Source organism: Sphaerodactylus townsendi, linkage group LG02 (assembly GCF_021028975.2).
Source record: "Sphaerodactylus townsendi isolate TG3544 linkage group LG02, MPM_Stown_v2.3, whole genome shotgun sequence".
Classification (NCBI taxonomy): Eukaryota; Metazoa; Chordata; class Lepidosauria; order Squamata; family Sphaerodactylidae; genus Sphaerodactylus; species Sphaerodactylus townsendi.
Genome location: NC_059426.1, coordinates 106,471,175 through 106,494,275, shown reverse-complemented (window position 1 = coordinate 106,494,275; position 23,101 = coordinate 106,471,175). Strand labels below are relative to the sequence as shown.

The 23,101-nt window shown below is 43.7% G+C and overlaps 1 protein-coding gene across 11 annotated transcripts in view; it reads right to left on the bottom strand.

Moving 5' to 3' along the window:
* Positions 1-20,593, bottom strand: part of CD44 (CD44 molecule (Indian blood group)) — a 104,027-nt gene extending 83,434 nt beyond the window's left edge. For 4 of the 11 annotated variants that reach the window (XM_048483358.1, XM_048483356.1, XM_048483355.1 and 1 more), the window contains exon 1: positions 20,203-20,591. In XM_048483358.1, the coding sequence (XP_048339315.1) occupies positions 20,203-20,269 (67 nt within the window). In that variant the 5' untranslated portion in view covers positions 20,270-20,591. Of the gene's footprint in view, positions 1-20,202 lie in introns of all 11 variants that reach the window. The other 7 variants (XM_048483350.1, XM_048483352.1, XM_048483354.1 and 4 more) reach the window with 3 other exon arrangements.
* Positions 20,594-23,101: the final 2,508 nt, after the last annotated feature.

The following is a 23,101-nucleotide window of genomic DNA, read 5'->3' as shown; positions in this document are numbered from 1 at the left end:
TTCTTTCTGCTTCAGATCCAGCAGCTAGTCAGCAGCGGCTGGGAGCCTGAAGCAGAAACCACATAGTCCATACTTTCAGCTACAAGCTCCCCAACCCCTGTCGCTACCATCATCTGCCTAGCAGTCAGAGGAAGCATGCAGCAGAAAACACAGCATGCATCCTTTCTCACACAGAAAAATAACTCTCTGGTTAGGAGAGCAGGAACAACAGAGGCCAATAGAAAACAGGCAAATGAGAATGCCCTTCCCCTAAAAATCTCCACTTGTACAGTTCTAATATTCTGTGAAGACAGAATTCAGTGATGAACTCTACCACCATCTTCCCATCTAGTCTTAACAAACACTTGGAATTTATCACTCGCTAGTATCTTGAATATATGACTCCTTGCCAACGTTAACTAATTCAGCTATGTCTCTGTAACTTTATAATATGATTTTTCATGTTCCATCCTGTACTTACTTTGATCAGATGTTACAGCAACACTACTTTGCTTACTTATCCATGCTCAGGGGTAGTCCTCCTCCACTGAGTGAATTGATTATGCTTTTGATTGGATCTTGTTTCAAACTGGCCTATCTTTTTGTAACATCCCCCCCACCCCACCCCTCCGCAATGCCCTTCCGTAGTTTGCAGACTTTAATATAAAGGAATCAGCCTTAGGAAAGGACACTTCACATTACATTAGCTCTGAGCCCAAAAGCTTATCCTAGAATAAATGTTTTCCCTGAAAGGAGGAGGGGAGGGATATTAAATATAATAATAATAGTCTCTGAAATCTCTGACCTTACTTTACTTTGCTGCTACAGACTGGCATAGTTACCCATTAATAATTATAATAATAAGTGGCTGTTCAAAGCTGCTCTCCAAAGGACCAGAAGGTTTTCTAAGATTCATAGTTTTAATTATTCTAAATTACCCTGCTGAATAAATAAATGCCAATTCATACATTATGGAGAACACAGGTTGGGTTCAGGATCTCTACCATGTATTTTCAGTAACAGTCACACATGAATGTTGGGTTCTGTTTCATCCCTCCATGTGCACTACCTGATTCAAATGGCTACTGTGGCATGTGTGGAGAAGGGGCCTCAGTCTTTCCCCCTCCCTTACACCATTTTTCTGACCTGAAATAGGCCCCGGGGATATGCTATTTCATTTATACACATATATTTGTTTGGTCTATGCATGTGAGTTCCCCAGTGAGACAAACAGCACCCTTCCCCCTTCCCCCACCTCCGCCAGTCAGTGTTTCCATTTGAGAAAACTGTGTAGGGGAAAGTGCCAAGCTCATTTTTCTATGCATGCTACAGTTACAAACTGGATCAGAAGCTAAACACTTAAGGATTGGAGAAAATGTACAATTTGTGTGACTGTTTCACAGCATTCCAGCACCCAGCCTGTGTATTCTGTAGTGTGGTAGTAGGCCTTTGAAGAACCATAAAAGAAGATAGGTATTCCATTCCATCATTTGGGAAAATACCTGAAACATACAGATACAACCCAGAGCCCAAGGGAAGCAAACCTCTTCATTACCCTCTGAGATAGCAAACATTCCAGTCATTGCATTTACATTCAATTTATATGTTCTTTCTGCCATATGCACTTGTGAGGAAACAAAGATGTCATTTTGAGGATTTCCTAGAATCCTTTAAACTCAAGTTTTTGCTTTTTGTGGTGGTTGCTGACTTTATACGTTATTAAGCTGATAAATGTCTGCAGTACTATGACAGTTAACTTTTGAACAGCACTAATAGATGACGGGATAGTCGTTTGCAGTTCAGTGCCGTGAGCAAGATGAATTCAAGCCACCAAGTTCACACCCACAGGCAGTTAAATCAGGATTAACATTAAAGGAAGTGTTAATGTAAATTAGGATCTGTAACTTAATGCCAAAACGAACAAGCATACCACAAGGGTGATAAAAAGAAGCCACTTTTCACCTTTTCTGCTGGAAAGTATATGCACGTGGTTGAAGAACACAAATCTCTATGCAATATCCAATATTCCAATATATCCATATTCTAAGGTCCCTCACATTTCTGGCTTACACAACACACCCATTCATTGACGTACATTTTTGAGGTAGATAAGCACCCATGCACGCTGCTGGTTAGTATTTGAGGGGAAGGAAACAGTGCAATGTTACCTTAAAACTGCCGCACAAATGAGAAAACAGGCTGTATGTCCTCCTGTACTGTGCTACAACATAATGTGAGATTCACAATAGCCAGTGTTATGTGGTAGGTAGAATGTCAGAATAGGATCTGGGACATCTAGGCTTGAACTTCCACTCTGCCATGGAAGCTTGGTGAGTGAGTTTAGGCCAGCCACATACTTTCAGTTTAGGCCAGCCACATACTTTCAGTCTATCCTACATCACAGGGTTGTTGTGAGAATAAAATGGAGGAGAGGAGAATGATGTTAACAGCTTTAGGGCCTTATTGTGAAGCAAAACAGGGTATACATGAGGTAAATTTAAAATACACAAAGTACAAAACCCTAGATAGTTCACAAAGCTTTTTGATGAATGTCAGCTAAATAATATATGATAACAATCAATGAGGAAGAAAAATCAAATCCCTCACAAAATACATTGAAGGACTGCATTTGTATTGATGTTAAAGCACCCTATGAATAATTTTTTAATTGAGAAAAGAAACTTATTAAGTTACATTTTTATAGCTCAAGACCTTCATAGTTTTAACTTTGGTCAAACGTCTCTGCTTTTAGGTGAGATAAGAATGAGGACAAAATGTCCCAGGAACATGGCAACATTCTTGAAATGTGGAGTTACAGAATTGTATACCAAAAAAAAAGAAAGTCAGTTTATGGTATTCCTGATATGATGAGATTTCAAGAGGTGAGAAGATTTTAGGCAGAAACATTGCAAGAAGTTAAAATAAAAGGCTGATAATGAAAGGGGATAAAACCCTCAGTGACACTTTTGTAAGAAAGATGATGCTTTTTACTGATGTTTGGAAGTCAACAGATTATTTAACAAAACTAGGGACATCCTTTAGCAATCACAGAATTAACACATTCAAACTGAGACAAGTCCTGCTAAATATCTAATAGATTTCACTAACTAAGGAGACATTTCATTGTCAGACAAGGACTGGCAGTGGTGCGTTTGTGTTGGGAGGATGCCAGATGATAAGCATCTTGGTATCTAGTGTATTCTGACATATGTCTATTTAACTCTTAGACATTTTACAAGTGCCTAAAAGTCTCCTGGCTACAGTATCTCAGGACAATCTTTGCAAAAACCAGCCTTCAATGAGTAGCTAGATGGAATCCATAGAAAAATGAATAGAGTCCTAAAGGCAGATAACAATTCAATTGCTGGGCATTACTAAGAAACCAGGTTGAATGGCTATTAATGTAATATCATGCAGCTTGTCTTTTCAAAGTTCATGTCTGAGCCTTTTATAGACCTTACCAAGCAAGGAAACAAAAACAGGTAGGTCATTTCTTCTTCCACTAATCCCAGTGTGTTAAAATCAACTATATCATATCTCTCCTCCTGCAGCTGTCTCAACACATTACTTCATGAAGCAGAAATGAACAAAGCCTTATATTAGCAATATTAGGAATATCTCTGACTTAGTAAATTGTTGCATCATCAGTTAGATTTATTATCCATATTTATTATCCATATTGCCATAACCCATAATGCCCCGTTAGGACCCTCCGATCTTCAAAGGAGTACTTATTAGAGATCTCTGGCCCAAAACACATCGGGCTGACCTCTACTAGGGCCAGGGCCTTTACGGTCCTGGCCCCCCTCTGGTGGAATAGGCTCCCGAAACTGGGAGCAGCAATGGCGTAGTGGTTAAGAGCAAGTGTGCTCTAATCTGGAGAAAGCAGGTTTGATTCCCCGCTCTGCCACTTGAGCTGAGGAGGCTTATCTGGGGAATTCAGATTAGCCTGTGCACTCCACCACATGCCTGCTGGGTGACCTTGGGCTAGTCACAGTTCTTCTGAGCTCTCTCAGCCCCACCTACCTCACAGGGTGTTTGTTGTGAGGGGAGAAGGGAAAGGAGTTTGTAAGCCCCTTTGAGTCTCCTTACAGGAGAGAAAGGGGGGATATAAATCCAACTCTTCTTCTTCTTCTAAAGAGACCAGGGCCCTGCTGGACTTGTCGAGATTCTGTAAAACGGACCTGTTCTGCCAGGCATTTGGCCAGCCGGGTTGAGAGTGATTCCATCATCTAGGCTTCCGGTGGGCTCAGTTTGGGGGAGAAGAGTTTTCGTCACCAACTGAATTATCGTCACCCTGAGCCCTTCAGGGGAGGGCAGCCAATAAGTTTAAATAATAAATTAATAAATCTAATGTATAATCCATTCATCCTAATAAAACTGCTTTCCCAAATTCCTTGTTAGTTTTAAGTTCTGAAAGATCCTCTGTCAATCAATACTTAGTGGGTATGATGCTATCAATCTGTAGAGCAAAATTCTGTTATCCTAGTGTTTTATACTATATAACCCATAATCTATATATATAAAAATCGAACAGTGTGTTTGTCTCTGATGGTCTCCCTCAGAAGCTGCTGGACGGATCGCCCCCAAATTTTCACAGGACGTCCCGCCCTGTTGCGGGCAGGTTCTCGGACCTTCAAATTGCCAAAAGTCCATACCTGAGCCAGGTAAAACGTCTTTTTTCCTGGCGCACTAGGCCATGAAGCTGTTTGTGTTTAACTGTCACCCTTAGAATGTTCGTGCAGCCTGTCTGTCTATGGCCTGAGGGCTTGGAATGTTCGTGCAGATGGGCAGAGATGAGCAGTGAAAACAGTAAATAGGTAATACTGTTAGGTGATACGAGTGGAAGTGAAACACATACACACTTTGCCATGTGAGACGTCAGGTGGGGTTCCCCCTCACACGCAGGTAACTTTCACTCTCTGTGCCTCACCCACTGCTACCACACAACACACATCCAGCTCATCCTCACACACCTCACTCTACCTCCCTCACATCTAACCACCACTTACCCACTTCCTCACCCATATTCGCCACAGCTCTCTTTAACTAAAAGCGAGCTGGAGTTTGCCTTTTTCTTCTAAGAAAATCCACGGGGGGGGGGGGGCGAACCAACACTACCGGCTCCATTTCTTTTGCACGTGGCCCTTTAAGAACCCAGGGAGCTGGCCTCCATCTGAGCGCCTCACCACCTTGCCTCTGCTGCCTGACTGGGATAGCCTCCTTGCCCCAGTTCTGCCTTACCCAAGCCAGGACTGTGCGTGTCAACCAGCCTCATGGACAGTGGGATTCGCACTCTGGACAGTTCCGCTGTGGAATAGGAAGAGTTACTTTATACTAAAAAAAACGAGACAGCACCATATAACGATGTGCATTGAAAAGGGAAAGAGGGATTCCATTTGACCACCCCAAAAGGCTATGCTGGGGATCATTGGACCTGCATGGACATCTGTGTGGGTTGTGGACTGTGATGAGAAGGACAGTTGCCACAGCAACGCGTGGCCGGGCCCGCTAGTGTAAATATATAAATATTGCTTGTCTAAGGACAGGAGATGTATTCTATCCATCTATGTCAGAGAACTTCCTTTCTATTAGCTAAGCACACCACTTGTGTTACATAATAATACTCCCACACTTGGAAGATTATGAAATTGTAAATTCCCAGATGTCTGCACTCTAGAAGAATACACAGATGTCTCCGACATATTTATTGAATCACAACTTCCATTAAAGCTAAAATGATGCAAATTTGTCACAGACCAAACCAACCAAACTGTGTTAACTGAAGGAAACACCCCAATGATGACAGCAGTGTTCGCCATATTACAGAATTGCTGTGCCAGCTTTTTTGTAAGCTCTGGTGAAGCTAATGACATTTTTTTTCTTTTTGAATGATGAACAGACTAGTCATCAGATGGAAGTTAATTGGACAGGTTTGTATGTGTCATCACACTGGCTGCCAGTTTCCTTCTGGATTCAGTTCAAGGTGTCCATCATTATCTTTAAATCCCCAACCTGGCCCCAGTGCAAATTAATCTGCTCCATCTGGATCCCACTGTGTGAAAAATTAGACCTGTGAGATTGTGAAAGACGACATATTCTGTGGTTCTGGACCCTTTTCCCAGACTCTGAAACTCCAGATGATATTAGTTTATACCTCTACATGCTAGCGTTAAAAAAAAATCTGCCAGGCATCTTACTATGTTTACTTTGACAGATATGGTTTTGTGTATTGTCGAAGGCTTTCACGGCCGGAATCACTGGAGTTCTGTGTAGTTTCCGGGCTGTATGGCCGTGTTCTAGCAGCATTCTCTCCTGACGTTTCGCCTGCATCTGTGGCTGGCATCTTCTGCATGGCCGTGTTCTAGCAGCATTCTCTCCTGACGTTTTGCCTGCATCTGTGGCTGGCAAGATGCCAGCCACAGATGCAGGCAAAACGTCAGGAGAGAATGCTGCTAGAACACGGCCATACAGCCTGGAAACCACACAGCACTCCAGATATGATTTCACTGTTCTTCTTGGTTTTTTTGTGGGTTTTTACATTATATATTATATTTACATACATTTATAGTGTTTTTAAATTCTTAAAATAGCTTTTCAAGTGGTTTGGCAAGGTGGTTTTAACATGTTAAACACAACTCGGTGCTGTAGCCTGTATATAATACAAATATGACATGTTTCTGGGCCAGAGAGTTTGCAGACATTTTGTGCTTGAACTGTGATATCAACAAACAAAATAAAAACATTTTGCTACTATTATGAAGTGGCAAATGAGAAGAAAGTGAGTCCTTCAGAAGCATAAGAAAGGGAAAGCTTCAGCTGAAATGTATAGGCCTTTCATAACTAATACCATTTCCTGAGTTGTTTATATGAACCACCTGACTACAGAATGTCTTCTAAAAACAGTCTTCTAAAAATATCTTCTATAGAATCAGAAGAAAAATAATGAAGAAACTGTAAATTAACATAAAACTAAAAGCATGGCTGTGGCAGTTTAAAGTTGGGGGAAATATAAAACAAGACTACCATATGTATTGTCAAAGGTTTTCACAATAAACTGGCTGTTGAGAGTTACCTGGAAGATGTGACCATGGTCTTGTAGTTTTTGCTCCTAACGTTTTGCCTGCATCTATGGCCGGCATCTTCAAAGGTATGTCATGGTGCAATGTGCCACAGAACGACACACATCTCACCATGACATACTATTGAAGAGGCAATGACAATCTAAGATAATTATTTTTATTGAAGAAGAGAAGAACAGCTTGGATTTATACCCCACCTTCTTCTCTTGTAAGGAGACTCAAGATGGCTTACAAACTCCTTTTCCCTTCCTCTCCCCACAACAGACACCTTGTGGGGCTGAGAGGCTTCTGAACAAACTGTGACTAGTTTAAGGTCACCCAGCAGGAATGTAGGAGTGGGGAAACAAATCCAATTCACTAGATAAGAGTCCGCCACTCATGTGGAGGAGTGGGGAATAAAACCCAGGTCTCTGGGTTAGAATCCACCTACTCTTAACCACTATACCATGCTGTGTGTGAGGGATCAAAGAGAAAAAAAAAGCATGGTTGATAAAAGGGACAAAGCCTACTCCAAGCAAGGTTAGGAACTCTGAAAAATGGGGGTTGGAGCCTTGGGAAAGCAGGGTTTGAGGAGGAAAGGAACCTCACTGGAGGTCAATGCGATAGTTAGGGATGTCAGGCCCCAGGTGGGGAGGGGGTTTCCCACCTGTTTCCCATGGTTGCTCTGAGTGATGGTAGTAGAATTTGTTTTTAAAATTGCTGACAGATCAACAGAATGGCGTCACTTACATAGAAAGCCTGAATGTAACATTAGTCCTCTTTAGGAATCATCAAAAACTTCATTGTTGCCAGTGGTTCCTAGAGAAGATAAACATAACTTCCAAGTTTTTCCTGAAAGTAACAGCCAATATGCCTCTGATAGACCTCCTGATACCCCCTTTCCTCTGGCTTCTGCTGGTTGCCAGGCCACAGTGGCGTAGCGCCCACAGGGCAGGGGACATGGCGCCTCAAGCAGAGCAGTGGCAGAGGTGTGGCCGGGCTGTCGAGGGGGCATGGCAGGGTGTGATGGGGCGTTCCTGGGCGGGGGCGGGCAATGCTGCGCCAGGGGTGCAAGGTGCACGCACGCAGGGGTGCAGGGGCACAGTTTCCCCTCTCTTTGCCTCTGCCAGGCCATGCCTGAGAACCCTACATAGAGTCCACCCTCCAAAGCTGCCATTTTGTCTAGGGGAGTTGATCTCTGAATTCTGGATAAAAACTAATTCTGGGAGGTCTCTGGGTCCCACCTAAAGAATGGCAACCTTAGTTCCAAGGATAGCTAACAGTAGTAGAAAAGTCTGTGAAAGAAAAGAAAGAAAATGAAAGAAAAACTAGGCCTAAAATAAACAGGAAATGGAGGAACTAACTACAGATTACAAGACAACTGCTAATGATGCACAGCACAAATAAGATGTCCTGGGACGTCTTAAAAACATGCTTCCTAATTTTTTGTTCGGAAGCATGGACAAAACAGGTGTCAGAGAAGAAAGAGACCCCCCCCCCCATGCCTGACCGTTAAAGCCTCTTGAACATTGTAAAAAGGGAAAACTATGTATTGCCTGAATTGGCAGGGCAAGCAGAGTACAACCATCTATTTTGCCCACCTGCTGCTCCCTTGATTCTGTTGCCTGGCACTCAGCAGGAGAGGCAAACTGTTGAAAAATCATTCTGTAGTTAGTTCCTCCGTTTCCTGTTTATTTTAGGCCTAGTTTTTCTTTCATTGTTAAAACATATATGGAAGTTCAGTGAAATGTCTGAGGATATACGTACGTATTGGAGTTCCAGGGTCTACATCTATATTATTTAAAATCATGATAGAGGTCTAATCAATACCGAATAGACTGGTACTATTACATCCCTTGATCTAGACCAGGGGTAGGGAAACTTTAACACTCAAAGAGCCATTTGGACCCGTTTTCCACGGGAAAAGAAAACACTTGGAGCCGCAAATAATTTTTGACATTTAAAATAAAGATAACACTGTATATATTGGGGGGGGGGGTTACCTTTTACTCCACTCATTCTGAGAAGTGCATGGATGCGCCCACCCTGCTGCCTGCAGGGCGGGCAAGGATGAAGCCGGCGGCTCGGCCTCGCCGGCCGCTGGGAAAGCACCTGCCCCACTCCAACGGGGCGGGTGAGAGGGGAAGCCCGCAGCGCAGCCCAGCCGACCGCGGGCAGTTGGTGCGCCCGCCCTGCTGTCTGCAGGGCGGGCAAGGATGGGGCCGGCAACTCAGCTCGTGGAGCCACAGTGCAAGGGCAGAAGAGCCGCATGCGGCTCTTGAGCCGCAGGTTCCCTATCCCTGATCTAGACACTATACTCCTATAGATGCAGCCCAGAATTGCATTGACTTTCTTGACTGCTGCATCACACTGCTGACTCATGTTCTGTTTGTGGTCTATTAAGACTCCCAGATCCCATTCATGTTTACTGCCGTCAAGCCAGATGTCACCCCTCTTATGTCTGTGCATTTCATTTTTTCTGCCTAAATGTGGTACCTTACATTTATTCCTGCTGAAATTCATTTTCTGTCCAGGTCATTTTGAATTCTGACCCTGCCCTCTACCCTGCTTAATTTGGTGTCATCTCATGCATGGGCACCAACAGGAAGAATGGAGCAGAAAAGAGCTTTAAGTGCCAGAGGCACCCATGAATTCTGTCTAGATTATCCTTTGCTCTTTGAAATGCTTTGAGAAATATGGCTACATGAGCATCACTGGCTAATAGCGATGATATCACTACTGATGAATAAATATAAAGGTTCCATACATTCTTGAGCTGCACTGTGTTCTGTTAAAAGTTTTGTACATTGCATCTGTTTCTTCTGCACAGGCTGAGTTCTTTCCTATTATTCTACTGAAGTATGAGAATACCAATGTAGGCATTTTATTCAAAAAACTGAGTGTTTTTTTTAAAGCTGTAGTCTCTTTTGCATTGAGCATACATGCCTTTCTTGGTGGCACACACACTTCCCCCTCTTCAGCAGTCACCCTGCCTTCAGATCAGAGAATTCCCAGGGTTTCTGAAACCTCTAGAAGTGAGACTTTTTATCTATCTTTGCAGGGAAAGCGAAGGAGATCAGCATGTGTTTAGTTTTCTTTGGGGTTCTGCACTACTCTCTGCTATCTCCTGCTCACACCACAGCAGTTCCTCTCATTCTTTTGACCAGCATTTCAGAAGGATTAGAAGGGCTTCTTTTTATATTCATGCTGAAGGTCTATCACTGGAGCAATATACCCGGTGAAACTGACAAGAAATTGACATGGTCTAGAAAACTAATGCTAGACCAAAGGGGGGGGGGGGCTGCAGGTAATCTCTCAAAAATGAAGGTTGCATGGAAACAACGAGGAAGTGGGGAGGCAGGCAAAATGGTGGCTCGGCTCAGCTAGGGATACTTTGGAATGGGAGAATCCCTGTGCAAACAAAAAAGCTATAGGAAAATACCACTGCAAAGCAAACAGCCATGGGCAGGGGTCTGAAACCTGCAGCTGTCCAGATGTTCATTGACTACAATTCCCATCAGCCCCTGCCACCATGGCCAATTGGCCATGCTGGCAGGGCTGATGGGATTTGTAGTCCATGAACATCTGGAGAGCCGCAGGCTGCAAACCCCTGGCCATTGGTAAATAGTGCATGCGGCCTGTGATTATTCCTTCCCCTGTGGAAAAGGTTGTCACTGTTAGTTTTACTTACAATATCAGCACTAAATGAGACTCTGCCTCCAGTGCTGAGCCTACTACAATCCCAAGTCATGCTATGGGAATAGAATATTGTACTTACTGCTGATAGTGATTTTTTTTAAATCCCACATATAGATTTTTTAAAAATCCCACACCTAGCAAAATATAGAAGAAGAAGGAGGAGGAGGAAGAGCTTGGATTTATACCACCTTTCTCTCGTGTAAGGAGACTCAAGGTGGCTTACAAACTCATTTCCCTTCCTCTCACCACAACAAACACCTTGTGAGGTAGGTGGGGCTGAGGGAGTTATGAAGAACCGTGACTACCCCAAGGTCACCCAGCAGGAATGTTGGAGTGTGGAAACACATCTGGTTCACCAGATAAGCCTCCACCACTCAGGTGGAGGAGTAGGGAATCAAACACGGTTCTCCAGATTAGAATCCACCTGCTCGTAACCACTACACCACACTGGCTTTATCAACTATCATCAATATGGTTGTTGATAGCTGGAAGACACTTTCACATATTTACACAAGCGTTCTCAGCTTCACTCACTATTACCATAACTACTCTTTCAGGAGTCATGAAGAATTCATAGAGAACCATCCACCAGAATGCATATGTATGTCTACAGATGCAGAGACTGAAGGATAAACCTGACTGGTAACAATAGAGGCAGACTGTCTCAGGAAAAGAGTCCCTTACACAACCACAGCAGCACTTTCTGTTAAACAGAGAACCTCCAGGCTTCTGAAAGTAAGGCATCATTTTAGCATGGGAAGATGAAGCATGAAAGATGAAGTTGCAATGCTTAGCATATCTACCCATGCATGCCACACCCTTTTGCTTAAAGGATACCCACCCAGTAGCAAACAAAAAAAATTCTGAAAGGGAAACATCAGCATCAAGTATTCATTTCTCCTCGGCTCCACCCAGCATAGCAATTCCCAAACATTCAAAAATCTCTCCTAAACAGGGTCATTACTGTAATCTACTCTGTGTGCCTCTAGGGAAATTTCTGCATTAACAGATCCAGTTGCCATGAAAACTGATTGGGTGACCTTGGGCCGGTCAGACATTCTTAGTATACCCTCCCTCACAGGCTTGCTGTGAAGATAAAATGGAAGCGAGGACAATGGTGTAAGCTGCTTTGGGTTCCCACTGAGGAGAAAGGCTGGATGTAAATGAAGCAAATTACAGGAAAATAAATAATTCTGGAACCATCATCACAGTGTGTTTCTAGATGCCATTTTTAATTCTGGATTTGCCTTTGGTGTGGCATCATTCCTACAAAGTATAAGTTTTTACTGTAGTCTTTCTGTGCCTGATCATTATTTTCTGGGGTAGTGATATTTCAAGCACTGCAAATCTTGGGGTGTTTCAAGCATTATTTCCCTAAATTGTACCCCCGAATTAGAATTTAATTTAATTTACTTAATGGGTTGCCCTTGTCCTGGGCTCGGGGCAGCTAACATCATATTAATAAAATACATATAAAATACATAAAAATAACAAGCATCTAAAATTTTAAAATATTCCAACCATTTAATCAATTTGGTTCAAGAAGCAGTAACTGTCCTTCAGGGATGTGTTACCACAATGTACAGATGATCAGAAGACAGAAAGGGCCAGCACAGAAGAAGCCTGGTTGAGGCTAGCCAAATGTCTCTGGGACCAGGGATCACAGTAAATTGTTGTTTCTAGATCTAAGTGCTCTTTGGGCACCTGCCACAACCCCCACTGCTGCATTCTGGACCAACTGGAGTTTTCAGAGTTGGCCCAAGAGTAGCCCTGCATAGAGTGCATGGCAGAAATCTAATCTGGAGCTGACTGTTGCATATGTTACTGTGGCAAGATCAAGGCACCAGCTGGGACTGGGAGAGGTAGGGTGTCAACTGCTTAGCCTAGCACAGATGGAAAAATGCCATACGAGCTGTGTGCACTACCTGGGCCTCTATGGTTAAGGAGGTACGTAGGAGCACACCCAGACTCTTAGCGGTAGCTACAGCTTTAAGCTGAACACCATTCAGGGTCAGTAGTCGGAACTCCATACCCGACCTGCGGTGATACAACCCCAGAACCTCAGCCTTTGATGGATTCAGTTTTGTCCGTCTCTTTAGCATCCATCCAACCACAGCCTCTAAACAGAACTTCTGGAACTGCCTCCGAATGACCTTCCATCATCAGATATAACTAAGTGTCATCAGCATACTGATGACAGCCCAGTCCAAGCCCTCGGATTATCCCTGTGAGGGGTTGCATAAAGATGTTAAACAGTATTGGTGAGAGAATCACTCAGGATTCCACACACCAGTTATCTTCCCATTGTTACCCTGAAATTAAATTGCTTTATCTTTGATCACTCTTGAGTTGCTTGCCCTTAAATTGTTACCTTTAACTGTAGTTTGTAGACAAAAGCAGAACAACCAACTCACGGAACACTGCACAAAGGCAGTCTGCACTCGAATGTTCACAAAATGGAGGAGGGTGAGAGCCTGTGAAAAGGCTCTTGAGCACTGCAGAGGGATGTCCCTCAAAATAACAAAGCTAAGGAACGCAAACATTTCTCCAGGTTAAATAATGAAGGAAACCTGCACTGCCTGCCACTCATCGTAACACTGAATTAATTTCACAACTTCTGACTTGTATTTTGTCTTACACTGGAACTACAGCAATTGGGGGGGGGGGGGCAGGATATTTCAGCTATTAAATATAAAATCTGTAAAATGCCTGCCTTTCCTTCTTGGATATTGCTTTCATTCTTGTTCTATTTAATTTCATTATCCAAATATCCATTTCATGTTATGGGTGATGTCATCAAAGAGACGAGCAGGAATATCACAGCCAGGTACTACTAGTGTTGTGACAGATGCAGCACCATAGAAGAGACCGCTTGTGGTTTGGAGATCAGGGAGCATGTCAGATTTGGCATTCTTTTTGGCAACTGGGATTCTATCTGCAGCTTCAGTTGTAAAATTCCTATTGTTTATATTGTGGTTCTGAGTCTCACATTAAAAGGATTACCAAGCAACCACGTTGCCATTGTGTGATATCTGAAGCAAACCCAAGGAAAATAGGGAGACCAACTAAAAACTTCCGGTTGTGCAATTCATTGCCCTGTAATCTTCTGCAATGCAAGTCATAGCTACTGCATGGCTTAGATCCTGCAACGTGCTGGGCAAAGAGGGGGGGAAATTAAAGGAAATGTGGTTCTAATTCCACTCTAAGAATAACATCTTCTGATCAATCCACATGAGCACCATAGCACTAAACTAGGAGTGCATAAATCTCAGAAAAAGTCAAACTTTGCTTTCTGTACTTGATCCCTGCATTCATATTTGACACTGTTGCCATTCTGGTGCATTCTAGCCATGTGAACATATGTGTGCGAATATGCAGGGTGGGGGATTAAATACTCACTGAAGCACCTTATTTATCTATAATGTCAACATCATAAATGCAGGAGTTAATTAAAATAATCACTATGTAGTAAGAAAACAAACTAGCTTTAAGGCAGATACCTGCTTTAATTTTTTAAAAACATTCTTATCAACTTCCATGGAAATTGTTTGAAACTGCCAGACTTGTCTAGCAGAACTGCTTATTTTTCAAATGCCAAAGTGCATTTTCCTTTCTTTCATGATGAAATCTTTTGCTCAGAGCAAAAATTTCAGTTCTGTTTCTTAATAGGTTGAAGAATCAGATGATCTTTATCGTTCTAAAAGTTCCAAACAACTCTATTTGAACCTCACATGTTCAGAATTTGCTTTTGCAAGTTGTCTATGCTTCAGGGGTGTATCGCCCACGGGGACATGTGGGGTCACATGTCCCCAAGCGCAGGCCTTCCAGTCACGTGGGGGGCACGTAGAATCGCCCCCAACATGGTAGCAATCAAGCCTGCAGCGGCAGTAGCAACCGCTATGCCCCGCAGGCCTGAAGCTGGCGAGCACAGCCCCGGCACCGAGAAAGCTGCCGGGTGCTGGCTGGGTCCTTCTCCCCAGCCTCTCCTGTGGTCCAGCGCCTGGTGGCTGCCTCTGTGCTAGGGCCGTGCTTGCCAGCTTCAGGCCCGCGGGGCATAGCGCACCCACGTCCTCTGAGGGCCTGCCAGCGGCCGCAGTTGCTGCTGCCGGCTTGATCTTCAGCCTGTCCATTGGCCCCTTTCCAGCCCCAGTGAGTGTGGGATGGGCAGACCTACCCTTGATACAAAATGGAGTCCAGGGCAGGAGGGCGGAAAACTAATTTCTTGCCCCAGGCTCCATTTTGTGTCAGTTAGCCATTGCTATGCTTCCATTTTTCAGTGAGAAACCGTATATCATACAGAGCTAAGTGACAATGGTCCATTTTGAATAATACAAATAAAATGTTTTATTTCCAGCCTGAAAATGTTTTATTTGCATGCTGTTCCCTAGTGATTATTTTGTGAAAATATTTTGAAAATGTTTTCAGTTGCTGTGCGTTCTCTTTAAGATATTTCCCACGCCCCCTGGAGTTTGTCATCAGTGTCATTTTCAGAGGTTTCACTGGCTGTCTAATGCAGTGTTTTCAACCGTTTTTAAAACTGGGGGGGTTGTGTCTTTGTAGCTACAAAGGCTGCTTCTGCACAAGCAGAATAATGCACTTTCAATCCACTTTCAGCGCACTTTGAAGCTGGATTTTACTGAACGGAATAGCAAAATTCACTTTCAAACAATTGTGAAAGTGGATTGAATATGCGTTATTCTGCATGTGTGAAAGGGGCCAAAGACACAACGCCTTAAAGAATTGCAGCACAAGACTTTGAAGCTTTATAGCATTGGACCCATGGAGTTAAAAAAAGAAGAAGTGGAATTACCACAAAATGGTGACCAGGAGGGAGGGCGTATAGACAAATGGGTTTTTTTAATTGAAGAATATTAAAATTGTGCTTAAAGTAGTGTTGCTTGGCACAGGGAGAATGGAAATTGAAAGCGAGGCTTGGTGAAATACATCTGTACAAGAAATCTAGCTGTACTGGACACTAACCCCTGGTTCTCAGCAGACTCCTAGTGAATAATGGCCCCCTATCTCCTAGCAGCGGCCTAATTGGGTAAAAGTGGTGTGTGCTGCAGAATGATTCATCTCTTTTGGGCAATTGAGCCCCCGCCTCCTAGCAGCAGCCTAATTGGGATAATGTGGTGGTTGCACTGCTGAATGAGCCATCTTTTCTGGGCAGTTGAGCCTCCCCCACCTTTTGCCACTGCTCCCTCTCTTCCCGCTGCCTGAATCACCTGCCCGCCTTACCCCCTTTAAATCCAGCCCTTTTTCGGAATGTTTAAGAGGGAAAAGGGTATAACAGGAATCTGGGACTCAATTCATGATAGTCCCTTATCAATTTTTATTTTGGAATAGAAAATTATACAGATTCTGTTTCCCCACTTTGACCCATCTGACCTAAGCTGAGGGGCATTTTTTGTTTTGCTTGCTCAATTCTGAAAAAAAAAAGACAGGAAAGTTCCACGAGTGCCAGAGTTAAGGCCTTGTACCTCCTTGTAGCTGTGTGGGAAAATTGACTGAGTGGTACTGCAGAGCCATAGCAAGGAGGAACTGCGCCCGGGGCACATGTGCGCCCTGCGCCCCTGCCCACCCTGAAATGCCCCCGCCGTGCCTCAGCCATGCCCCTGCACAGCACGTTCCTAGTGCATCATGCCCCACCGTCCCCTTGGCGCTATGCCACTGTGGTAATGACATGCAGTAAAGCTTTGGTGAGCAGCTAGGGCAAAGAGGCAAGTCTCAAACCAGAAGCCTGGTCCTTTTAGGCTGTCATGGGACTGGGAAAGGACCCCTTTGAGAGATACCATTACCCCTGACCCATAGAGGTGGCCTTCCCAGTTAACAGTGCTGACTCTACTTATGATATATCTGCTAGCAAAGGTCCTACCAAATATCACCTGCCTTTATTTTATTTCTCAGAATAACTTCTCAACTTCTGTGTTTTTTCATTCACACTTACTTGGCTTCTATTTCTACACCACACTATAATAGATAATACTAATTAAAATGCTGATATAATAATATTAATATAATTAATATTATTATTATATAATATCCAATCTTCAGTCCTTCCTTTGCTGCAAATGTCATATTTGATAATATTAATATTACAATTTAGAAAAATGTCCTCTCATACCCATGGCTTTGCCTACTGGAAAGGTCAATTGAACAGTTAAGGTGATACCCCCTAACTTTGCCAAAATAAAAATAGTGATTAAGCCAATCATCCCTTTCCACTGACCTCTTGAACCGAGTGGGAGTAAACAGCCTGCCAAATGCTTCCAATGCAAGCTAGGTCAGACTCCCACAGCCCACTGCCCACCTTCCCAAGAAGACATAGGAGACTCCCCAAGGAAATGTGATTTTTTGTTAATTTCAGGCTCAAACACAAATCTTCAAACATAAATTATTCAAATATAATGACGTCTTCAGCAATAGAGACTTTGGCTCTATCTCTTTCTGTTTCTCAGGCATTCTCAATCTCTCCCATTAATATATTCCCTGGACATTATACAAATAAATTAGGATATTACTTCCCTGCATTCAGTGTGACAAACCACTTGTGGAAGGTATAAAATAAAATTCAGTCCATGCATTACTAGCCGTAGTGTAGTAGCCCTGAGGCAATACTCCAAAACTATCTGAAGGAAGGAAATCAAGGAGACAGGCCAAGTGACATGGATACTGTTCCCAAAGACGTCTCTGGTCCCCAAGGCAAAGTAATAATGCAGTGGGAAGTAACGATAATGCCAGATTGATTGAGTTCCTGCAAATATTATCAGGAGCAGCACGGAAGTACACATGTGGTAACCCCTCCCATACCACTTCCAGTAACATATGAATGACTTGTAAGAAACAATATTTATTAGAGAGGAGCTGTTATTTTATTGACAATGCAATATCTGCCCAGGGCTGAATTTATCTGATGCATTGCAAAGAGCTATTATGAATCAGAAGGTCTTTGAGAGCAGAAACTCCAACCATTGCCTGGCCATTGTTTTCTTCATGGCTTTGTACAATCTGTTACCTTGAAACTGGTACCTCTAACAATATGTTCCAATTTGCGAAATGGGAAGCACAGTGTGCTACATCACACGACTACTAGAAGATTGTTTTTTTGTTCCTTATATATGTGTTCTATTTGCATCACACTAATCTACCATGGAGCTCATGGAGTTATCTTATTTTCAGTCAGATTTTTTCCTTCCTGAACCTTTGGATGGAAAACATGCTTTTTTCCTTCTCCATTTAATCCTGGCCACATCTTCTGAAACAGGTTATGAAGACAAAAAGTGACTGTCCCTCTGGCCACTCTGTAAGCTGAGCCAGCATTTGTATCTGAACCAAGTGCAACCTAGAATTCTATATCCCACCATGCTGACTAGACTACAGGTTATATAAATGGTCAAGAATATAAATGGTCAAATAGAAATCCCTGGGTGTCTGTATATATGGAGCTGGAGATAGATGAGCTTGAAGAGAGTGGAAAGTGATTCGGTGGCCAAACAGTTGTTCTCTAGACAACAGAGAACAGTTCCCTTGAAGAAAATGGCTGCTTTGGAAAGTGGGCTGTATGACATGGAATTATACCCTACTGAGGTTCCTCTCCTCCTCAAACACCCTGCTCCATCCCTAAGATATCCAGGTATTTCCCAAGTCAGAGCTGGCAACCCTATCTGAGACTGATGGTGTACAAAGGCACTTCATTGTCCCACTGTCACTTCTGGTCAGAGACTTGCTGGTTTCTGAAACTCTTAAAAACCTGCAAAACCTCTAGAAAAGGAAATGGGATATGTGCACACCACAAGCAACAGCCTCTGTTCAAACATTCTCTCTGGAAAAAAAAACTAATAATTGTTTGCAGTCTGAATTAAAGAGGCTATTAGGGAGGGGGGGATGAAGTGCAGTTGCAAAGCCATTTGTGACTACAAAGCTTGACTGGAATGTACTGCATACCAACTAGAACATACTGTAGCCATAATCTAATTCCCTATTAAGCTCCTAATGAAACTTTTATGTGAGGCAGACGTGAAGTCTGACATGTTTTTCCTAACCACATAGAAGACTAGATTATGCGGGGAGGGGGATTCCTTTATTTTCTTACATGAGAAATGCTATTGCATAGAGCAATTGCAAGCTGCACTTATTTATAGAATATTTGGCAGTTCATTAAAGAAGATGTTAGCTGAGCAATACTAACTAATAAACATTATTATTCTACCATGTATGTATGTACATACATGGTAGAGAATTTTAGTCACAAATCCTATATCTCACACAGAGAAAGAACAACTCTATATGTTTGAATAAATGTATGATCAGGTACTTGATTTTTTCTTCAAAAAACACAGAATTATTAAGAAATGGTTGGAGAAATATTCCAAATGCTAGGAAAAGTTTCTGAGGATTCCTAAACATGTTTGGAGCTGTGCACCCTGACACACCCATTAATAGTTCTGAATAACTTCAAGTATTCCTTGATATTCATATAAATATAAAAGCACAAAAAAGATGATGTTTATGAAAAAGTGTTTTGTTAGCCTTACAGGAACTGGTTTATGGAAAAAAAAAATAAGGGTGAAAGGATAATAGATTCCCTTCAAAGCAGCTCAAGGCAATTTCTACTACAATGGGTCTCTGTTGAAGGCAGTTATTTCAATGCGAGTACTGCTCGTTCTGCATCACATCAAACTTTAAGAGTATTTTGTCATGTTGAGCATGTGATTTTCTTAAATACATGAACCATTTTCATTCCCAAACAAGAATTTTTACCTTCTTATTTACAGACAGAATTTAGAAATCTGGCCGGAGGAGGGAGGGGATCATGGGGGCAGGAGGGGAGCAAGTTGCTCGTTCCAGTCATCCCAGGGTTAAAGTTTGCTTCTAAATCTGATCAACTCTGCTCAACTAAAGCTTTTAGCACCAGCTAGCACCATTTACTTTTACTCCTTAAACTCTCCCGACTTTGTTCTCTCTGGGAGAAGGAAAGCCGTGCATGCTGGATCTTGCATCACTGCTCTGTTTGAAATAATACAAGAGCTTCTCCTGCAGCACGCGTCAACTCAAGAATACAGCTATTGTAAGTGAGGGAACGTCCCCCACCCCCACTCCCACTCCCACCCCCCCCCCCTAACTGTCCGGTTCACAAAATGAAGTAAAAATAAATACATAACTGCCCGAATATAGACCAGATGTGCTGAACTCAGTTCTATGTCACACTCCAGTAAAGACAATCTATTTTCAGTTTGACTAGCTTCTGTTCTCTTCTATCCTTTCAACACGCACACAATTTGTAAAAGAAAAAAAATGCACAGGTTCTTTTTCACTATCATCACTCAAGAAATCAACGACAACAAAATACCAGGGAAACATTAAAGTAATTCAAGGTGATCCCCTGGCAAGCTGAGCAAACTTTGCTACCTGTGACATTAAGCTATTCAGTCAGCATCAGAGATTTCATTCATAAGGCACTTACTTATCTGGGCTAGACAAAGCTGCAACAAGTACAATCCAACAGCTGCACACAACCAGAACTTGGCCATTGTTTCCTCTTCGAGAAAATGTGCACGAGGCAAGGAGCTCCTCTCTCGGGCTGCACAAAGGAAAGGCAGGAGGGGCTGGGGGGGGGAAGGTCCCAGGTCTTGTTAAATCTGCACGGAAAAGGAGCCTCTGAAGTTGGCTGCAGTTTTTATTCCGATTCAAGGAGAGAGCAGGAGTGACACACCAAGGAGGGGAGCGGAATCAGAAGTCACACCCATGCCGAAACAAAAGTAACTGATCAAAAGAGGAGGAGAGAAGGCTACTACTTATGAGTAAGCAGTTCAGCAGACACTCTCCGAGCCTCCAACCATCTTTGACTTATCCCAGGGAAGTCAGAAGTCTTTAGTGGGGAATTTGAGCCGGTCTCTGTTTGCAACTTCACGCTCTCAGTTTTAAGAAAAATGTTTCTATGAGATTTACTCAATCATTGAGAATAAGGCAGCTGGTTTTTTTTAAAAAAGGCATTAGGTTTCCAACAGGATTACATTAGTTTACTCTTTTTCAACATTCATTCTTCCTGGGATCTTACTGCACGAGTGTAAGTAACAGAGAGTTATTGCTGTGTCTCCACCAGTCAACCTGTTGAGAACTGACTGGATCAGAAGTAGATATAAAAGCATCCTGCCTAAGACTTATTTAGCACAGTGCTTGTTGTTTTCTGTAAGTGGTTAAGACTATTCAGTCTAAGTGGGTTTTTAATCGGCTTTCAGTTAATATCTGACCTCATGTTTTTAATCCTTCTGATCTGAGTGTTAGTTTTACGGACTAGGCTTGCCGGTTTCCATGCTGCTAGTTTTAATGTTTATGATTGGCTAGACAGCTATTATTTGTGACAGTGTTTTACTTGGCTTTATTAATGTCAGTCATTTTAGGTTTTCATGACAGAAAAAAGGTGTAAGCATTTTTATAAATAAACCAGTTTCCTGACTGTTATGGTTTTTTGGGGCTGTGTGGCTGTGGTCTGGTAATTTTTCCTCCCAATGTTTCATTCGACTCTATGGCTGGCATCTTCAGAAGCATGTCACAGTAAGATGTGTTTCCCTTCCAGGCAGAGTGTGGAGTGATTCTGTAATGGGGAAATGTTTTGTTCACTCACATGTGGGAGCGGTATGTGAGACACATTTGAATGTATCTGGCTGCAGTTGGATTGCAGTTGCCAAAGGAGGAGGTGGCAACAGGGGCTAGGGGTGAGAACCCCCTGGGGGCAGTAGGGCCCCAACAAAGGTGCAGGTGATCATGGAAGTGCCAGGGGAGCAACAGGTGGACTGTCTGCATCTGAGGCCTGAGAATGGGGCCAGTGTTGTCATTCAGGCAGGAGAGGCAGGGCTGGCTGAAGGTGGTCAAGGGCTCTGAGGAGGCTTGAGGAAGCGCTTGGCCCCCATCAGGAGCCAAGCCAGGATTAGGGCCTCCATATGACAATACTGAGTCTGCTCTTAGCTTCAGCAACCCCAGTAACCCTGCAATGCTGAGCAACCAGAGAATCGTGAAACTGGATACAGCATGCCACTCAACAAGGGTAAGAATTTGCTGGTGCTCCTTGACAGCAGGTTCAAACCGCATGGGAGCCAAACCTACAAAAGAGAGAGGGCCCATGAAGACACATCCCTGGTGAAACCCCCAGCCCCATCAACCTCCATCATTAGGGTATCAGATGCCAAGGTGGTGGAACAACCAGGGTCCTTGACAATCAACACCTTCATTGGCTCAACCCCAGTGGGAGATGGCAGCAGGGCTGGGCCAGGGACTTCACAGAAACATGCAGATCACCGGGGCGGGGGGGGGGAGTGGAGGGATCAGGGTACAGGGCTCAGGGTGGGGCCTGGAACCCTTGCACAAAGCTTCCATATCATATAGTGGGACAGGGCTTGGAGGTCATTGGGACCCCCCTTCACCAACTGTGTCCACTGTCCACAGATTAACACCCATCCTCCTGCCCCACATTGCCTGTGGTTCAGTTAAGAATGTGTCTTTCACCACAGACTGTGGTCCCGAACAAGGGGACCAGGTGCCAGAGCAGCCAGAGCTTGGACCTAACACCAACAACAAATGTCAAAGTTCTATATGTGTTCTAAATGGACTGCACGTGGCCATTGTTCTAGTTGTAATGCTGCTGAGCAAGTGGGCAGTCAAGGATGGCTGACAGAAGGGAGCATCTGAGTGTCATTATCTCCCCATTGACTGTGCAGTCGCCTGGCTTCCTGTGCCTGGAAGTCCCCACTCCACACTCAAAAACAACAAAGCTCCTGTATGGGCTTGCTTTAGGTGGGGTTGCCATCATCCGTATAGGCAAGGATATCCAGGCTTATGGTGGCCACTGCCTAGTCCCATTGCCAACACACCCCATCAATTGGTGGAGATGCACTGGCACCCTCTCACAGCCCTATCTGGCCAACGCAGGCCAAGTAGGGTTGGCTCACCCCACAGCAAATGACTGCAGCGCCTGCTGGGAGGGGGAGCCACCTGTCCAGGATGTGGGCAGACCCTTTGGATTGTGTCCCCAGTATTCTAAGGGGGTGGTGGGCTGCCTGGACATCTACTGCAACAATGATTGCCTTCCAGGCGACAGGGATCAGTTTCTGTGGAGAGGACAGCCACTGTGGTAGGTTGGTACAATGACATGAAGCCCTATTGGGGTCAGTCCCCTCGCCACGTGCTGCTTTACACAGGTTTGTCCCTGACAATACCTGGTCCTTCCCCACTCATAGCTACCAATGCAGGAAGGAAGGTGATGGATCCTGGGCTGCGCCCTACTGTGAGGATGCCTTCTGTAGTTGGGGAGAACCCCAGCCAACAGCCTATAGTACCTTGGGTTGATATTTTCCGGTGTGCATTCT